The sequence below is a fragment of the Orbicella faveolata genome, unplaced genomic scaffold (assembly GCF_042242905.1).
Source record: "Orbicella faveolata isolate gen_17 unplaced genomic scaffold, um_ofav_v1 contig_36, whole genome shotgun sequence".
Taxonomy (NCBI): Eukaryota; Metazoa; Cnidaria; class Anthozoa; order Scleractinia; family Merulinidae; genus Orbicella; species Orbicella faveolata.
Window position 1 is genome coordinate 6,087,446 of NW_028301565.1, and position 17,525 is coordinate 6,104,970.

The 17,525-nt window shown below is 40.3% G+C and overlaps 3 protein-coding genes across 6 annotated transcripts; 1 reads left to right on the forward strand and 2 right to left on the reverse strand.

Annotated features, from left to right (window-relative positions):
- Positions 1 to 626: 626 nt before the first annotated feature.
- On the forward strand, positions 627 to 7,302 carry LOC110050700 (UDP-glucuronosyltransferase 2B33-like). The gene is made up of 5 exons (XM_020756617.2): positions 627 to 883; positions 3,022 to 3,637; positions 4,071 to 4,280; positions 4,565 to 4,853; positions 5,568 to 7,302. Exons 1-5 carry the CDS (start codon positions 740 to 742, stop codon positions 5,845 to 5,847), a joined length of 1,539 nt encoding a protein of 512 aa, XP_020612276.2. The 5' UTR covers positions 627 to 739; the 3' UTR covers positions 5,848 to 7,302.
- Positions 5,011 to 12,093, reverse strand: LOC110050672 (UDP-glucuronosyltransferase 2C1-like). 4 transcript variants are annotated; one of them, XM_020756590.2, is made up of 5 exons: positions 11,805 to 12,093; positions 9,841 to 10,444; positions 9,161 to 9,367; positions 8,523 to 8,811; positions 5,011 to 8,231 (listed from the first exon to the last, which is right to left on the reverse strand). In XM_020756590.2, the coding sequence occupies exons 1-5, from the start codon at positions 11,949 to 11,951 to the stop codon at positions 7,949 to 7,951; spliced, it is 1,530 nt and encodes a 509-aa protein (XP_020612249.2). In that variant the 5' UTR covers positions 11,952 to 12,093; the 3' UTR covers positions 5,011 to 7,948. The 4 variants fall into 4 exon arrangements, with proteins under 4 accessions (XP_020612249.2, XP_020612250.2, XP_089131500.1 ...); XM_020756591.2 differs by having other exon boundaries at positions 11,894 to 11,966; XM_089275374.1 differs by having other exon boundaries at positions 9,841 to 10,796; positions 11,805 to 11,941.
- Positions 12,094 to 14,678: 2,585 nt separating this feature from the next.
- On the reverse strand, positions 14,679 to 17,156 carry LOC149102095 (U18-myrmicitoxin-Mri1a-like). The gene is made up of 3 exons (XM_089275376.1): positions 16,910 to 17,156; positions 16,644 to 16,706; positions 14,679 to 14,958 (listed from the first exon to the last, which is right to left on the reverse strand). Exons 1-3 carry the CDS (start codon positions 16,968 to 16,970, stop codon positions 14,798 to 14,800), a joined length of 285 nt encoding a protein of 94 aa, XP_089131502.1. The 5' UTR covers positions 16,971 to 17,156; the 3' UTR covers positions 14,679 to 14,797.
- Between the last annotated feature and the right edge of the window lie 369 nt (positions 17,157 to 17,525).

The window sequence follows — 17,525 nt, forward strand, 5'->3', positions numbered from 1 at the left end:
ACGGATAACAAAATCTTCAGTTTTCACTCATCACCGAAACGACGTGCGTGCCCGACCCTTAAACTTCAGAGCGAAAAAACGTACTGTGCAGCTTTCTGCGCATCCCTAGCCCTACTTGTGGGCTCAGGTAATAATGCAGGCTGCAATGGTGGAAAGAACGGCGGACTGCTAAAAAGGTACGCGAGGATGTCGTTCGGTTGATTTATTTATACATGGGTAAGCATGATTTTTTTTCCGCATTTCACTGTTAAGAAAACAAGGCTCCCCTCCCTGCTTATATATTCAGTGGTGCACTGATATGGACGCAATACGTAAAGAGTGTCCGTGGAAAAATCTCTGTTCGCACCGAAATTTCTTGTATACCGCGGGGAAATAAAGGGTTCGGAAACCTTTAGGTTAATGTTGTCCGAAAAAAAATTGATTCCCCAAGAAAGTAATACACCATCTTTCCATTAGTGACGTTAAAATGTTGCTGCTTACCGGAAAAATTGAGAAAGCATATAAAGTTCGTAACTATTTTTGTTTACACGATCGACGAAATTCCCGCAATTTCTTCAAACTTGGAGACTGGCGCGAGGCCAAAACTCGCGCATGCTTATCACGTTTTTCCGCTTTGAACCCGAATTACGAATTTCCCTTGCCCCCAGCCCCACGCGGGATTGCGTGACTGTCAAGGTGTGCCAACAGTCGTGAGCGAATATATTTTGTCTCAAAAGTAAACAACAGTCCGTCCAGCAATATGATGGAATTTAGAACGCTGCTGTGTCTTGTAATGCTTTCAAGTTGCTTGGCTGCAAACTTTGTCATGTTTCCTATGTTTGGAAGAAGCCATTACATGTTTGTGGCTCGGCTTGGGCAAGAACTGACCGAGAGAGGTCATCAGGTATGCAAATTAGAGGTACAATTTTTCTGTATTAGTTCAAACGATCCTCTGCATCCTAGCAACATTACAGCAACGTAAAGCCGGTAAAAGTAAAGCATCGTGTGAAATAAGGAATATTTTCGTGATTCACTGTGATTAAAGTTTAGTAGCTTATTAACTTAGCGTTGGCTGACCCTTGATCGCTTGTTAAGCCTTTGTCCACAGAACTCTCTCTTTGTAAACTGCTAATCCGATCGGCATTAAGTGAGAAAGGCCAGTAATCACTAAGGACCACTAGGTTGCTAGCGCAAAATAATAGATCACAAAGCAGTTGAAATCGTGATGAAGTACACCTAAAGACGCTCTCAATAGTTTAGAAGGAAGCCTTCCCTGTTATTTACATAAGGCTCGCAATTTTAAGTTGATTGGCCGCCGGGTGTGGCTCTTACTCAAGATGCCGATACTGCTCTGATAAGCAATTCTAAATATTGCTTTTGCTAGGGCCACTGTTGGGCTCAGTTTTCGCCAAAGCGCGAAGGCCTGAACGCGGAAGGCATGCAAGAAGAGACTCCGAGAAGCTGGATCAAACAAATAATAAATCTGATCGATTAACTTCAGTTCAAAGCTTTACTGAGTTTCGTTTGGTGCAATTTATTTACTTGCAGATTTTCGCCGCCAATAGAGTGAAATTAAGCCCGTTTAAGGGTTCCGTGCGACATGAGTGAAGATTACAATCACTTGCACGGTGTTAATTACAGCAATGACATATCCTCGTTCTGACTTTCATGTTTAACCAATCAAATAAACATCGCGTTATTACACAAACTGGGTCCCCACAAACTGAGTATCTATTGTAACGTCAAGTGTAGTAACGAAGTCTCATGTTTCTCATAGCCCTACCGTTAGGTTTCCCATCTGCAGTTTTACCTCATGGGGCCAAGCTCAACGTAAATTATAAGCCTGCTCTTGGCAAAATTTTGTATTCATTTGCTCTACTGGATTAAAGAGGCTTAGAGCTTTGTTTTTAAGGCGTCGCCCTTTGTGAAGAGCACTCACGAGGACCACGATTTTATATTTCTTCGAAACTCTTTCGGTCACGATCGTAAACTTCATTATCTCGCTTTCTCAAAGTGTATCAAGACGTTCGACTCAAGACTAATAAGACTTTTTTGTGTCCAGTCGTATGCCACAGTTTGGCTGAAAGCAAGAATTCGCTTGCTCCGTCTACATGCGCTAAGACTTTGTGTTAATTAACGTGAACTATCAAAGCTGGTTTTCAGACGCGGTAAGTTGATAATTAGTGCCTTTTGTTGGGACAATTCCTAACAAAAGGCGCTGCTTAACAGTACCTCACATGTCATTACTGCGTTTGCGTATGTCGGCTTAGACTTATGCTTGTGTCCTAATGAAAACCAGCCCTTAAGGTCTACAAAGAGTGCAATTCGCCATTTCCACATTCCCCATAATACACTTTGTTTGCCCCCCCCCCCCTCCCCCCCCCCCAAAAAAATATTCTGCGCATAACCTTTGTTTTCCATTTCTCCTGGGTATTACAGTCGTCCCAAGAGAAACTCAACTGCAATGCTTGTACAAAATTTGGGGGGGCAAATAAGGTGTGTTATTGGGGATGTGGAAATGGTGAATTGCGAATGCATAATATTATGTTGCGTTCTCAGCCCTGAAGTATTTCTCTCTGAGCAGTTAAGCTCTAGAGAGGAAATGGGGAACCATACGAGACATAGAAAAATTGCTTGATCTCAGCGAGATTCGAACCCAAGACCCCGTCTAGCTTCGTAGCTCAAAATGATCCTTACAAGAATAACAGTTATCAGGATACTTTGCAATCGTTACGGTCTTTGTGATTTATAGTAGTCGTAATAGTTTGCATTTGCCGTCAGCCTCTCCAAGGCAATGCACCTTTCGGCCCTGGGGACCAAAAGTTTAATCCGCACATGATCTACAACTTCTTTCTCTCCCCATACTAGCACATACTCCTTGCTCCTTCTCCGCTCTCGTTGAATAACAAAGTACTCGTGCACGAAATCGCACCAAATACACGGGCTTACTTCTTTAGGAAGTATTGCTATTTTTCTACTTTAACTGTATTAATTATAATTTGGTTTATTGATAACCCTCGAAACGTTTTTATGTTTGCACAGGTGAAGATATTTTTGGGAGCAACCCAGAGTTACGCCGCAAATGATTCAAATGTCCGAGTTTTCAAAGATGACAAGTTCGCAGCAATTTACAGACAAATTCGGGCATCAAGTGGACCTTCCGGCATGAAAACTACGGGTGTAACAGACCTATTAAGAATACTGCCGAAGATCCAGTCAGTTTACTGTCATGAAATGCTTAACGACTCAGAGTTAATTAGAGAAATTAGCCATGCTGATGCTGTCGTTGGCGAATTAATATATCTCTGCTCGTCTTTAGTCGCCGATAAGTTGTCTCTTCCACATGTACTCATATCTGCTTCCACTCTCTCTTCACCCACGGCGGTTGCGCTTGGATTACCCTCCCCTCCCTCCTATGTGCCGCAGTGGGGTACTTCTCTTACACATGACCTGAAATTTGTGGACAGAATGAAGAATGTGTTGCAGTGGATGTTAACATATTATTTCTACATCTACGATTTCTGTCCGTTGTTCAACGAGGTTAAAACAAGGAACAACATCACACCCGACAAGCCCATACAAGAAACTCTTGGCAGAGTTGATATGATAATTGGTCAGATGGATTTCACACTGGAGTATCCACGACCTCTCCTTCCAAGTAAGGAACTTAACCGGAAAAGACTGTCTGTCTGTCTACCTGCCTGTATGCATGTCTTTGTATATTTATTTCCGTTAAAGTATTTATTAGGCGAAGGTGAGGTAAAGTTTACATACGGGCTAAGTGGCCCATTTTAGGACGGCGCTTATCTTGTTTCAGTAGCATGAAGCAACCAGGGGTATTTTTACTTCCCCCTAGATGGGATGCTAGTCCATTGCAGGGTTACCCCCAGCCTTAAATTCGCCGGTACTCATTTATACACCTGGGTGGAGAGGGGTACTATGAGAGTAAAGTGTCTCGCCTAAGAACACAACACAATGTCCCCGGCCACGGCTCGAACCCGGACCGCTCGATCCGGAGGCGAGCGCACCAACCATGAGGTCATCGCGCCTCCACCGAATACTTACTAATATTTTTAAACTCTATCTTCTAGACACTAAAGTTGTGGGTCCATTCCTACCCAGTCCTGCTAAGCCTCTGCCAAGCGACTTGGATCAGTTCGTGAAGGAGACTGGGGGGGATGGAATGATCTTGGTGTCGTTTGGTACTGTATTAGAAGGAATGAAGGAAGCTTCATTGCAAATGATGGCCAAAGCCTTCTCCAAACTTCCACAGACGATCATATGGAAACTCAATCTGGAAGGTACATCCACAGAAACAGTTTGACCCAAGATGATTTAACCAATATGCCTGAAGGCTTTAGCAAATAGCCTACTTATGACTTTAAATGACGTCATACGAAGTGATTAAGTCTGCTATGTAAAACGAGATTTCACTATCTTTGTTGTGGCCAAATTGATTCAAGATTGTTTAGATGGAAAAGATGTTTTTCTATACTCATTGGACTTCAACATTAACTTCTTGTAATACGAAGTTTATCATTATTGTTAAAGCACCAACTCAACCGAACGTTTTTCCTTCTAACAGACACATCCAAAGTTTCAGTAAGTGACAATGTAAAATTGTTGTCATGGTTACCACAGAACGACATTCTTGGTCATTCCAAGACGCGCCTATTCATAGGTCACGCAGGGCTCAACGGAATCCTGGAATCCACGTACCATGGTGTCCCTATGATTTGCTCGCCTTTTTTTGGAGACCAGTTTGATAACGCCCGGATTGCAAAGCACGCTGGGTTTGGCGAGGTGATGGACGTAGATACTATGTCAGCAGACGAGTTTATTAATCTGATTCGCAAGGTGTTAACCCAACCCAGGTGAGCTTACAACAATAGTAATGATATATAATAGGATCTTAACCTCATGAAAATTTGTCCCGCGAATGTACTACTTCCACTCTGTTAAATTACAGACACGAAGGAAGCACTGAATTGATTAGCCCCCTCTTCTGTATTACACTATAAGGACATGGGCTTATGTGAAGCTTTAACTTGTATTGTATTTGATGACAAAACAGTACAGCGGGATTTTAAATTAAATCTATTTCTTTTACTCCCATTTTTTAAGGGAAGAAGAAGTCGTTGGTAGCGATTCGTCTATGGAACACACTCTCTGAGCTTTGTTTCCCTTGTTACCAGTTAATTAAGCAATAGACCACAAGTTTTTATGGTTTATAAGCTGATAAACCACGCGGGATGTTGGAAGAACGCGAGTGTTCTTCCAACATCCCAAGTGGTTTATCATGCCTCTAAATCATAGAAACTTGTGGCCTATTGCTTTTATATAATAATTCAGAAGACACGCGAAATTTCCATGAGTTTACTGGCACAATAAACCATAACTGATTGACCAATCAGAGCGCACACATTCATTTGATTATTATATAACATGGAATACCTCTACTCAGTGGAAAATTTTCGTGAGCGGGTGTAACAATATCGTTGAGGAACACTGAGTAGTTTCAGAAGTTGTAGACCTGTAGTGACCCAAAATAGTTGATATTAAAAAAAAAGCAATTTGTTTTCTTCTAGATATCGCGAGTCCGCGGAACGAATATCAAGATCCATCAAGCGATTGCCGCGTCCGCCCATCAAAGAAGCCGCTGATTGGGTGGAGTACACGCAGGCTCAAGGTGGTTTGCAGTATCTCAGACCACGGGGCCTTGATCTACCGTTCTATCAGCTCTATCTGCTTGATATTTTGTTCTTGGCTTTTTTAGTCTTAGCTGTTACCTTTTTAGCTATCACATTCTTGTTGAAAGTTATAATGAAGTGTTTATTTGGCTCTTCAAAAAAAGAGAAGACAAACTGAGCACGAACGCAGATTTTTTTTCAACTGATTAGTATAACTATTGGTAATCAATCAGATGAATGTAAATGCAATTAAGGATTTACCCTACGAGTGACATTTGAAAATTAATTCACAGTTCAGTGCAAATATAATCGTATGAATGCGAGTGCTAATACGAAGCGCGCGAAGTCTAAAAATAGAATGCAAATTATTGGAACCCTGCGAGAGTCACACAACATTAGCGTTTTCTGAAAGAAATAGGAGGAAAATGAACGCCAAATTTTCGTTTTAATTTTTTTTGGAGGGGGGGGGGGGAACACTTGCGTACGCGCTTGAAAAAGCTTTCAATCTTCCACCATTCCCTTTTGTTTGTCTGAGTTTAACTGAATTATAACATCACTCGCGCGCTTCGCTATTTAGGATTTACATTACGAGTGATATTTGAAAATTCTCCCAAAATTGCACCAGCCTTTAGGCGAGTGCAATTTGAAAGAACTTTCAAATATCACGAGTAGTATAAATCCTTTATTGCGCGAGCTTTCATACGATTACTTATTGATTATACGACTGAGAAAATGACGAACGCGCGCGCGTTGATTTGCACTGTGGTGCAAATTAAAAATTAGCGATAAATTTGCCTGCTCTCAACCAATCACAGTGAAGTAACTTCCTCAGCCATGTAATAAAAGTTGATAATACTGAAAAATTTGCCTCCTCTCAGCCGAAGTAATTTTCTTAGTCATACGATAAACATAATTTTTGGTCTTTGATATTGAAGTCTGTGACATACTTATAATGAAAATTAGTTTGTTTGAGCATTTCAAAATAATTAGATATCAGAAGAAAGCATGTTGATTTTGGCAAAAAAGAAATAAGACGCAACATCGCAGACTTTGTTGCGTGTAGTGTCTGGCCACTCCTAACATCATTACATGCCTTGGTTTGTAGTTAATTCACACGATGACGAATCAAAATCATCGATGTAAGTCGCATATTCTTCCTTTCCGCTTGCCGCTTCTGTGGCTAGCTCTCCCATCATTAATCGTTCAAGTCACCTACCAGTGACCCAAACTCCACCAGTAGCAAGCTTTGTTTCGTAATTGAAAAATTACCCAGGGCGTACTGTTGTGTGCAACACTTCGCGTGTTGTTGCACCGTGTACTCGAGCCACTTCATGTTCTTTCTTGCACAATAATATGCTGTTTTACTAAATTCAGATGAATCCCAGGGATTACTGACCATTACTACTGGACACATTTCGAGGCATTAGCAGATTGCTACCCTGGAGAACTCTGTAAACAGGTAATCAATAAGTTAGTTCGATAGCGTTTTAGTTTTCTGTACTCTGGACAATTTTAGTTTTATTCCAAGGATTCACCTATACTTCACCTTGAGAAAAGCATGCTGGTAGAATCGCATTTTACCAGATTTATATGCAATTATCTGTTGGTCATTAAAAGTGATTTTATATCGGAAGGTTATTACGGTCTTATTCCCTTTTGCTTGATAAATACCACGTCTTGCTATCAGTTGCAAGACAGCCTCTAATGTCAAAGTAGCTTGATGCATTCGATTTTAATTGCCGCAGCACGGTTCACAAACTTTGGTGTCCTACCATACACAGTCTCGTCTTTTTATCATCTATTTTAATTCCCGGAATAAGAAGTAAAATGATGATATGAGAGAGACGGAACTGGATTTGTTATTCTCAGAGCTTTCGTCGACCACGGGCAAAGGTTAAGTCTGCACATGAGACAAGTGACCCATCAGGCCGGCACTTATCTCCAGTTTCTGTAGCATGAAGTGACTAGGAGTAGTTCTAATCCCCGCTGGAGGGGATGCTAGTTCATCGCAGGGTTACCCCCCCCCCCCAACATTAATTTTGCTGGTACCCACGTGTACACCTGGGTGGAGAGAGGCACTGTGAGATTAATTAGTGTGTCTTTCCTAAGAACACAACACTATGTCCTCGGCGAGGACCACTCAATCCGGATTAGAGCGCTGGAGACTAACCATGAGATCACCGCGCCTCCTTTCGACGATCATGGACTGATCACAAACGTTCTCATTTTAAACAATCCCAATTTACGAATTACTGTACAGTTACAGTACTGTTTTTTTTTTAGAGTTTCTTGTCTTTGTCAGTAAACCAGTTTCTTTTCATTTCAAGCCATCGTGAACAAAGATACTTTAAACTAAACCACAAAATTGCACACATTATAATTGCCACTAACAGCACATCCAGCAAGTAGAGCTTGTAGAACGGTAAGTCCAGACACCGCGGGCGCAGGTGTGGTAATCCATTCACAGCGTGCGTGTATTCGATCCAGTCAACGGCTTCTTGAACAGGAGAGCGAGGCAAAAGTTTGACGAACTTGGACAGTCTGACTGCGGACTCGCGATAACTGTGAACACAAAATTTCAACAAATATGGCATAAATATATTAATGATTAAATACACTTTCATTCATTTATCAATTTAGATAAGTTAATGAATCAAGAAATACGCCATTTAAATGATATAATTTCTAAATACAAAGACAATCTGAAAGTTGCCATGACAACATGCCATTATGAGGATGTTACTAAGCAACACCTCTGACCAAAATCGCTGGCTCGTAGGTAAGGTAGAGTAACCTAAATGTTTTGCCTGTAAAAGTTGCTTTAGCTTCTCAAAACAGCATACGGCTATATACCTCTGGTTTGATATGACTCTGTTGATGATGTCTACCAACTCATCTGCTGTGATCGTGTCTAAATTCACGACCTCAGCGAATCCTTTCCGTTTAGCTATGTAGGCATTGTCGTACTGATCTCCAAAGAAAGGTGCGCAAATCATAGGGACGCCGTGATACGCCGCTTCCATTAATCCATGACCACCACCATGATTTATGAACAGCTTTGTTTTATTGTGACCAAGGATGTCGTTTTGAGGCAGCCATGATGCCACTTTGATGTTGTTGCTTAATTCAACCTTTGTGCTCTCTGGTAAGGTGTAAAATAAAATGGTATTCCATATGAGAATAGTACCATACTATGTTACCCTGTGTTGGATTGGCATCTAGCCCAGGGATAGTAGCAATCCTCCCCCCGGCAATTCTCCTATACACGCTACAGAAATTACAGTTTATAATAAACTCTGAAATTGAGGAGCCATCACACTCCTCCAATCCCCTAACATGATGCGGCTGGAAGTTAATTAGATTAATTCCTGATTTAAATGCTTCGTTTAACAATATTCAGTCTAAATTGAATTTGTAATCTTGTGTGCTATTCCATATTTCCATTGCGTATGACTTGAGACTTAAATTCCAAATTCACGCAGACAATCTACCTCTAACAAGTTTCCAAATTATTCTTTGTGAAACTCTCGAGAAAGCATTCACCAGTAACGTCGACATATTCTCGTTTATATTTCCCATAACGGTACCAAACGATACCAGAATCACGCCTTCGTTCCCAGACTTCTGTATGAACTCCTCCAAATCTTCCTGTAATGGTTTAGCGGGAGCTGCTAGAAGAGGACCAACGACTTTAGTGTCTAGGAATCGAAGGTAAGGAAAAAATGGAAAATTAGTATTCACATGCACATACAAAAACGAAGAGAAATAGAAGACAACAACCAAGGTGTCTACCACTTAGGGACGGACCATGTTTTTGAAGGGGTGGAGGGTTGGACAATTTTCTGGGCCCGGATGGAATTTTTTTCTCACCTTTAGATTTTCAATGATTTTTTTGGGTGTGTAATAGCTTGCACAATAGTTTTCTTTAACATAAAAAATAGGGCCTGGATAGGAATACCTTGGCTCCCCTTGCTCAATTTTTTTCCAGCATTTTTTGCTGTGTAGGAATTTTATTGGAAATTGCCCAAACCCCCCCCCCCCCAAAAAAAAAAAATAAATAAATAAATAAATAATAGCTCGTCCATCCAAAAGTCCCTTAAGTAGCTTCAGTTTCAGCTAGATGGCCTCTGATCCCTGCCTGATCATGAACAATCACGTAACAGAAACTTACTTGGAAAAAGAGGCCTTGGATACTCCAGAATAAAGGGCTTTTGTGAGATGATTAAATCAACTCTTCCAAGAGTCTCATAAACAGTTTCCTGTGGTGTAATATTGTAGCGCTTCTTAAGATCATGAAAAGGAGGTACCATACCATAATTAAAAGCCCAGTGGACAAGAATCCAGTAATAAATGTTTTGCAATCGCTCTATGAAAGAAAGATCATCTGCAAAAGTCGACTTGAACTGAGGTACGTAAGAAGGGGTTAGTGGGACACCAAATGCACGCATGGCTGGAAGACTGAGAGTACTTGAGACAACAACAATATGTAGTAAGGAGAATTTGCTGGCAATCAGAGACGAGCATATGTACAAGCCATCACCGATAATGACATCAGCGTGTTGAATGTCAGTTGTAAGTTCTTCATCATTCAGTATCCCTTCACAGTACATGGCCATTAGTTTGGAAATGCTTACTGTCTCTGTTACTACATCAAGACCTTTCTTCGGCCCTCGCCGAGTAAGCATGATTTGATAGAGCAGCTGAGGTGTCTTATAAATTCTTACGTTCTGATGACTTGTCACGTAGCTCTCTGTATCTCCGACCACAATCTGAACCTAAGAAGCAAATAGCAATAAGGCGATCTGTGCTGATGGCATTGGTTACATTTTGCCTCATTGGCACAGAGAAGGCATAAAGTATCACGTAGAGGAGGCATCAAGTTAGACATGAATTGGGTAAAAGAGCTTATAAACCTTTAATATGGCATGTGAACTTGCAAGATAGTCATAGAACAAACCCTGCAACAATTTTGCCATTTTTTGCCTTTTACAAATGTGTTTGAGCTCCCTGAATGTTCTACCTAGGAAGTCATTTCTTAGATTATAATCATATGCCGGAACATGTCTTCCCTCATTCCATGGGTGTCATATGTTCTTGATTCGTATTTAACAGAGATTCCTCTGGCTTCTACAAAACAAATTGTACAAGAGAGCTGATATGAGTCTGATGCAAAGGCCTCATTACCATCTCATGCTTTTTTTCTGCCTGTTATGTAAATTTACTTGTCAGTTGACAAGATCACAGTAAATTTTCTGATTCTAGATGTTCTTCGACTTAGGCTTATTAGGTATGACGTGCATTGCTACCCCGTCTGTGCAACGTAAATTGTAGCAGCTTCTGTTCAAATCGAAGCTTGCGGTTTACGGTTTATTAAACAGATTGAATTGAAAGCAATGTTTTGCAAATAAACTACGTAGTGTGTGACGAGAAGAGGAATGCCAAGATATGTATCTAATATGAAGAGAAATGCATTTTTCTCCTTCTGCAATCAATTGTGTTCTGTCAAACTAAACGAAAATAGATTGCAGAACTGTTTCGTTCAAATGCGACTTCTGCAGAATCGCTGATTAGGTTGATCCGTTACCAGGATCGTCACGCAATGCGTCCGTTTTGTTGGGAAAGTCATTGCGTGACCACCCGAATAACGGCTGCAAAGGAGACGCAGATTTTTCACAATACGCGACATTTTTCCCTCTTGGCTCGCTATATGTGTTCAGAAATTATTACTGCCCAAGGAAAATTCATGGAGAAAAGCGTTGGAAAAAAAACAGAAAAAGAAAATAAACCTTTTCACGGCTTTCGAAGGGTTTCTTTGCAAAAGTATTTCGAAAGTTACGGTCTTTGCATTTGCTGTATCTTAGATTCCTATTTTTTGGTAGTAAAAAAGATAGCTCTGACTGCTGATGTGGTTAATGTCTTTCATTCTACCGGTTTATGACCCATTTCGTTTCGTCTCGTTTCGGGACAAGCTTTGACATACACGAAGGCCAACTGCTTGCACACGATGTTTTACAAGTACGTGACATAATGAAAGCAAACCGGCTTTCTCCCTCAGTACTATTTATAATGATAAGCCTCAGCCTTCCTTCATGAATTTAGCAGTATAAATGTAAGCTTTACTTGCCTTCAGCCTACCTCGTGACCTCTTCGTATTAATTCCTCAGAGAGTCTTGTAAACAAAAGAAAATGACTCTTGCCAATCGAGGGAAGCATCACAAACATACCTGCTTGACAATATTTCAGAGCAAATACAGTAATAAAACAGCGACCTAAGTAAGCCATAACAAGCGAGCTCAGTTCACAATATTCTGGATATGAAATTCGCCAAATAATTTCCTCCTCTCTCCTGTCTTTCTTGTCTTCAGCAGATCTTCGTGCAACCTGACAGAACCATGCGCCTGCACTCACGTCGCTCAGCGGATTCTCCCTAGAATTTTGTCTGTGTCTATTGCTGGTTTTCATTGTCACGCCATTCAAAATAGATCAAAACAAGAAGATCTGTTAGATCTTATAACCGCGCTTTTAAAATTTAACTGTTTTCTTAGTACTACAGTCGCAACGCAGTGCATATTCCAAAGCAATCTTTGATGATTCATTGATTACTGTAGACATCACAGCACTTGATCAACATAAACTCTATTATCGCACCATCAGTCGTAGCCGTTGTGACATCTCCGATGACGTAATAGTCTTAATCTGGAAGTTTCTTCAGGATATGTATGGGCATGAAGATACGAACACTATTACAAACCGCTTTCTTTCTTTAAAGTCACGATTAAATTTAATTGTTTTTTTCCCTTGAGTTAAGGGTTAGCAAAGAAGTCACACGAGTCACATAATTCAAGAATTGCGTTATCTACGGCTATCTTTAGTACGGTGGTTATTTCCCTATCATTGACGTAATCTTTGCACGTTCTGACACGTTCTTTGCTTGGCTTGCAAATATTTAATTTTCTTTCCGATCTATGAACTCGCTGCGATGAAACAGTCAAAGGATTTACTTCATTTGCCTAAAACCGCAAGAAATACTCGCAAAATTACAAATAAATTAATGACCGTCGCTTCTGCCGAAATAAACTTGCAAAGTAAACACGATCTTATTTGTCACGTAGCGAAAGTGAAAGCTGCAACGTCAGCGCATTCCATGGCTGACGTAATACCTTTTTTCAGCGTATTTATTATTCCCTTTAAATCCAACGCTTTGATAAAGCGAAAAGAAAATATATTTTACCCACAAAAAAGAAAACAATATCCGTAAAATTGTCCGTGTGTTTATGTTTTAACAGCTTCTGGCGGAAAAACATCACACGTTGCGTGACTCAAAGTTTGGCCGAGCGGAGGTCTGCGTCTGGTCACCGACAAAAAAAAAAAATAAAAAAATAATAAACCACGGGTAAACCTAGAACCGCGCTCGGCCCATGGCCGCGCGGTTAATAAAAATCAAAACCGTTCAATAGATAAAGCCCAGAATCTGAGAAAAGAAAGAAAGTAAATATGAAAAGACCCTCGCCAAGATTCAGGTCACAGTAATTTTTCTTATGCAAGATATGCGGAGAAACTTTTCACCCGAATTTATAGAGATTTGTAAGGAGACGCCATGCTGGTGCCCATCCGGATCGCCACCAACATGGCGGCCGGAAACCAACAGAAACATCCAGACGTCACTGAGTTTTGTTACAAAAACATTAAAATAACACTTTTTCTAATACAAGAACTGTTCGGATAGCCAAATTACCCGGATTAAGTCACATTTTTAACTAACATGACAGCTCTCTCGGCCGTCATGTAAATGCCGCGTCACGCAAAAGCTCAGAAATTCAAGCGTAGTCTATCACACAACCAAGAACCCATTCGGAGCAAAAATTTGTATGAATATTAGTTTTCAGCTGCTCTTATACATCATGGAAGTAAAATGTCAGGAGGATCAATAGTTTTGTAGTTTGAATTTTACTGACGTCATTTGAAAACCGGCAATACCATTTTGCAGAAGACAAGTTTGATATAAAAAGTGAAAGCGGACAAGTGGACACCAGCTTAATACTATAAGTCCTTTTAAAATTTTCTTCCCATATCTACTGTAAAATAAACCTGCATTCAGCGGACACCTCTGTTAAGCGGACGCGGACACCAATTTTGTTGAACAAAACCTGCAGCTAAGCGGATGCTTCAAGGGCTTTTTACTTCCAGAAACTCAGCTCAGACTCCTTTAACATTGTTCACCGATGCCGTTTTAAAGCTAAGTAGATTATTCCAGATTGATGCATTGACCGACTAGACATTGTGTTATGAGCAGTCTTTGATCTTACACTAAGTGAACCACCAACCCGTGAGACTAGGCCAGACAATAACTCTGGTATTTCCGTGCAATACATGTAGTCACATAGTCTTTGCGACAAGAGTGTGGTTTCTTTAACATTCCCCGCTAAACAATGGTACACAGAAGATGCAAGAAACTGGGCCTACGGTTTTACTGTTTGGTGCCTGCATTCACGTTTGCATCATGGAGGAATGCAATATGCAATTGATTAGCTAGAGCATTTTGGCATTATTTTTAAACCGTGAATTTTTTCCTCGACTCAAACACCGCTTTCTTAATTGTTGAATTTGGAAGGATTTCAGTGAATCATTGTTAACAGATAAAACTTTGGAATAAAATTATCTGCGTTACTAAGCATATGAGGTGAACGTTTCTATCGAGCCGTTTTCAAAATTTTTGAAAAACCGCTCAACATCAAAAATCGCGTTTAGACGAAAATTGCGAAAAAGTCAAGTTATGCAAGGAACTCGTTGAGTTGTATCCCGGGAGTTGGGCATGGGTCAGGGAAGATGTCTAGTATAAATAATCCGGTAGAAATGTAAACAGTAAACACCGCTGTTTCTCGTTCTCTTGAGTACAACTATTTTTTGACCGAGACAGGTGCCGGCCATTACATTCAATCTTGTTGGGCCCCAAAAACCTGTGCCGTGCTAACCAGTTTGCCGAGCTTTACACGAAAAGAAGATAAAATGTTAAGTTACAAAGAACTCTGAAAGCTCTACCGTACCACATTTTATTTTCAGTTAAAAATAACGCGCCCTGAGTGGATAAGCACAAATGAGAACGTGTTTGCAAATAATTAACATGTCTCTCAACCTAGGATATCTGGATCTATGGCACGAGATTGGCATCTCGTGCCGCCATAACCGTTTTGGCAGTTGCAAGCTGCAGTCCGATGGGAACCAATTTCAACGGCGAAGCACACTCCTCCGTTTAGGCACTGAGTCCTGGCCGATTCAGCGGAGGTGCATGCTGAGGAAAGTGAAATAATAACAAAGATTTAACGCACAATTATGGCATGAAAAACATACGAATGTTTATGACTCTATCCTAACTAATCAAAACTATAACAAAATTCTCGAACGTGATTGGCTATCAGCAGCCCGATTTGAGCATTAATTGGACAGTGTACGCGTCATGCTTGTAATTGGACAGTACGCGTCATTTTGCGCGCGCTAGCTGTTGCAGTGCACTTTGTTGAGTAAACTGTTGTGTTTTTCAGCATTCATAACGACGTTTAATCGTTCAGCGCTCAATCGATGGTTTGTTCGTTTCTCGAATTTTGTCATAGTTTTGATTAATTGGTAAGAGGACATCGTGTCGTCCAATTCAGTCTGTAATGATACTCGTGATTAACAAATCGGACTCCCGCTTCGCGGTCGTCCGATTTTGTTAATCACTCGTATGATTACAGACTGAATTGGACTCCACTCAGTCCTATTACCATTATTGATAAAAGTACAAATGATTACTATGGTGTCCAGCTCCATTTGTCAAAAATGTGGAGTTCTATCAAAATAATGGTACAATCTATCGAATCATTTTAAATCGATTTTAAAAATGACTTTTAAAAGGATGCGACAGACCGCTCAATATTTTTACTTTGTGAAAGGTGAAAAGGGAAGAAAACGAAACGTTCTCACACTCTCGTAGTACTGACTTCCTAGCAGCCAAAACGAAGCAAAGCCGCATCGTTTTCAATTTGAATAACTCCAGGGCATATCAAACGAGTCGTGCAAAACTACATGCACTATCGAACGCAACTGAAAGTGACCAGTAACGAAATTTTAAACGCAGAGGTAATGCTGCAGAAGTAGAATAGGCCAGACTCATGACCAACACTTTTTTGTTCCCGAAGAATCCTTCCATAGTTTCAAAGGTGATATTTTACTTACAGGGCATAACTAAACGGCCATAGTCTCTTTAATTTGTGCCGCCGCGTGCTAAGTAGTTTCCTTCGACGCATATCCCGCTGTATAATAAGGCCCCATTATAGAGAGATGGTCTGAGTATCCCATATCCCATTAACTGTTGGCCTAAATATCCCGTATTCCATTAATTCCAATTTCAAAAATTACCAATTTTCCAACCTGATATTCCAGATATCTGTTTTAAATATATCATATCCCTTTAATTTGTTCCCAAAATATCCTGTATCCCGTTAATTTTTTACCTATGTATCCCGTATCCCGAGAACTCCTAATAGGGTCCCACCTAAAACTCAGGCAGCTTTCGTACTTTGCACTAACCCTCTATGCAGCAACGTTCACCGGCCGAATCACTCTCCACTCAAGAGACAAAGAATACCTCAGATTATAAATCCACCCTAATAATATGCATGCCCCGATATCATTTTCCCAATTGTAATTTTTGAGTAGCTCTGCGTCGTTTTGTTATGCGTGGCATTTACAGTCTTCTGAGAGCTTAGCTTTGTGTTCCATATTGAAGAGCCTTTTCCAATTTATTCGACTGGGAATAGAAAGGAAATAAGAAATATGAAGAAGACTAATCCCACGCTAATTTCATTGCAGTTCTTGCCAGCTCAAGACATACAAAGTTCCCTGAGATTGTAGACCCTGTCGAAATTTAGCCCATTTGATCCAGGGGATTTTATACACCTCATATGTAGCTATTGATATCAAATAAAAACAACCTACGTTTTTTATGGCTCAACTCGGGTTCTTCATCCCGTTTTTCCCGAAGTTCATTTCCTGAAACACCTTGAGAGTTAACACCTTGGTTTAGTACTTGGACACATAGAACTAATTGATCATTACTTTTACGATATATCTGGTCACAGGTTATTTTTTTGCCCGAGATATTGATTAAAAAAATATCTTCTGAAAAATTATTAGCTGCCAAATTGGACGCTTTTAGTGAAAAGACGGCCTTATTATTTCTAACCAGTAATTTTTTTTTATACCTTTCTGGGCTAGTGTGACGAGAATCATTCCAAGGACCCAAAACCCAACGATTGCCTTCATTCTAAACGACGATGGCTTTCAATTCAGTCTCCCTGGACATAGCAACTTCTCAGGATTATCGACGGGGTACAGAACGTAAATGATCGCCTTTCTTTAGTTTTGAATAAATCAATTAAAATTTACATAATAAATCACTGAATAATATAACCCGTCGAGCTAGTAGGTCAGTAAAAATTGTTTAAAACGTACCGTATTCAGTTCAATGGTTGCAGTCACTTTATCTTAAATCATTGAAAATCGTAGTTCTCACCAAACAATGAATGCTATTTTACAAAAGTAGTATCAAAGAAGTAAGAGTGATTGTACACGTGGCTGGCGTGAAATATTTGTCAGTCATAATTACTATGCCATTGTTCGTGGCCACGTTATTTTAATCACTGAATAATTAAACTACCTTGTTACATCGCCGACAGTAAAGCTCAATAGACCATTTTACAGTTGTCTGCTCAGTGACTTGGCCTTTGTATGGCAGCGAGGCTAGAGTTGACCTTGTTTTGATACAGACCTCGCTGCTTTTGTTGAGTAAAATAAGTTGTTCTGATGCTAACTAGGTGC

What these genes read in the sequence shown, in the direction of transcription:
- LOC110050700 (XM_020756617.2), top strand. Translation starts at nt 740, where the DNA reads ATGATGGAATTTAGAACGCTGCTGTGTCTTGTAATGCTTTCAAGTTGC. An exon ending in TGACCGAGAGAGGTCATCAG is followed by an intron (nt 884 to 3,021) that starts GTATGCAAATTA and finishes ATGTTTGCACAG; the next exon opens with GTGAAGATATTTTTGGGAGC. An exon ending in TCCACGACCTCTCCTTCCAA is followed by an intron (nt 3,638 to 4,070) that starts GTAAGGAACTTA and finishes TCTATCTTCTAG; the next exon opens with ACACTAAAGTTGTGGGTCCA.
- LOC110050672 (XM_020756590.2), bottom strand. Translation starts at nt 11,951, where the DNA reads ATGGCTTACTTAGGTCGCTGTTTTATTACTGTATTTGCTCTGAAATAT. An exon ending in TCCAAGGCCTCTTTTTCCAA is followed by an intron (nt 9,368 to 9,840) that starts GTAAGTTTCTGT and finishes TTCGATTCCTAG; the next exon opens with ACACTAAAGTCGTTGGTCCT. An exon ending in AGAGTCATATCAAACCAGAG is followed by an intron (nt 8,232 to 8,522) that starts GTATATAGCCGT and finishes TTGTGTTCACAG; the next exon opens with TTATCGCGAGTCCGCAGTCA.
- LOC149102095 (XM_089275376.1), bottom strand. Translation starts at nt 16,970, where the DNA reads ATGAAGGCAATCGTTGGGTTTTGGGTCCTTGGAATGATTCTCGTCACA. An exon ending in CGTCACACTAGCCCAGAAAG is followed by an intron (nt 16,707 to 16,909) that starts GTATAAAAAAAA and finishes TTAACTCTCAAG; the next exon opens with GTGTTTCAGGAAATGAACTT. An exon ending in CGAGTTGAGCCATAAAAAAC is followed by an intron (nt 14,959 to 16,643) that starts GTAGGTTGTTTT and finishes CACTTTCCTCAG; the next exon opens with CATGCACCTCCGCTGAATCG.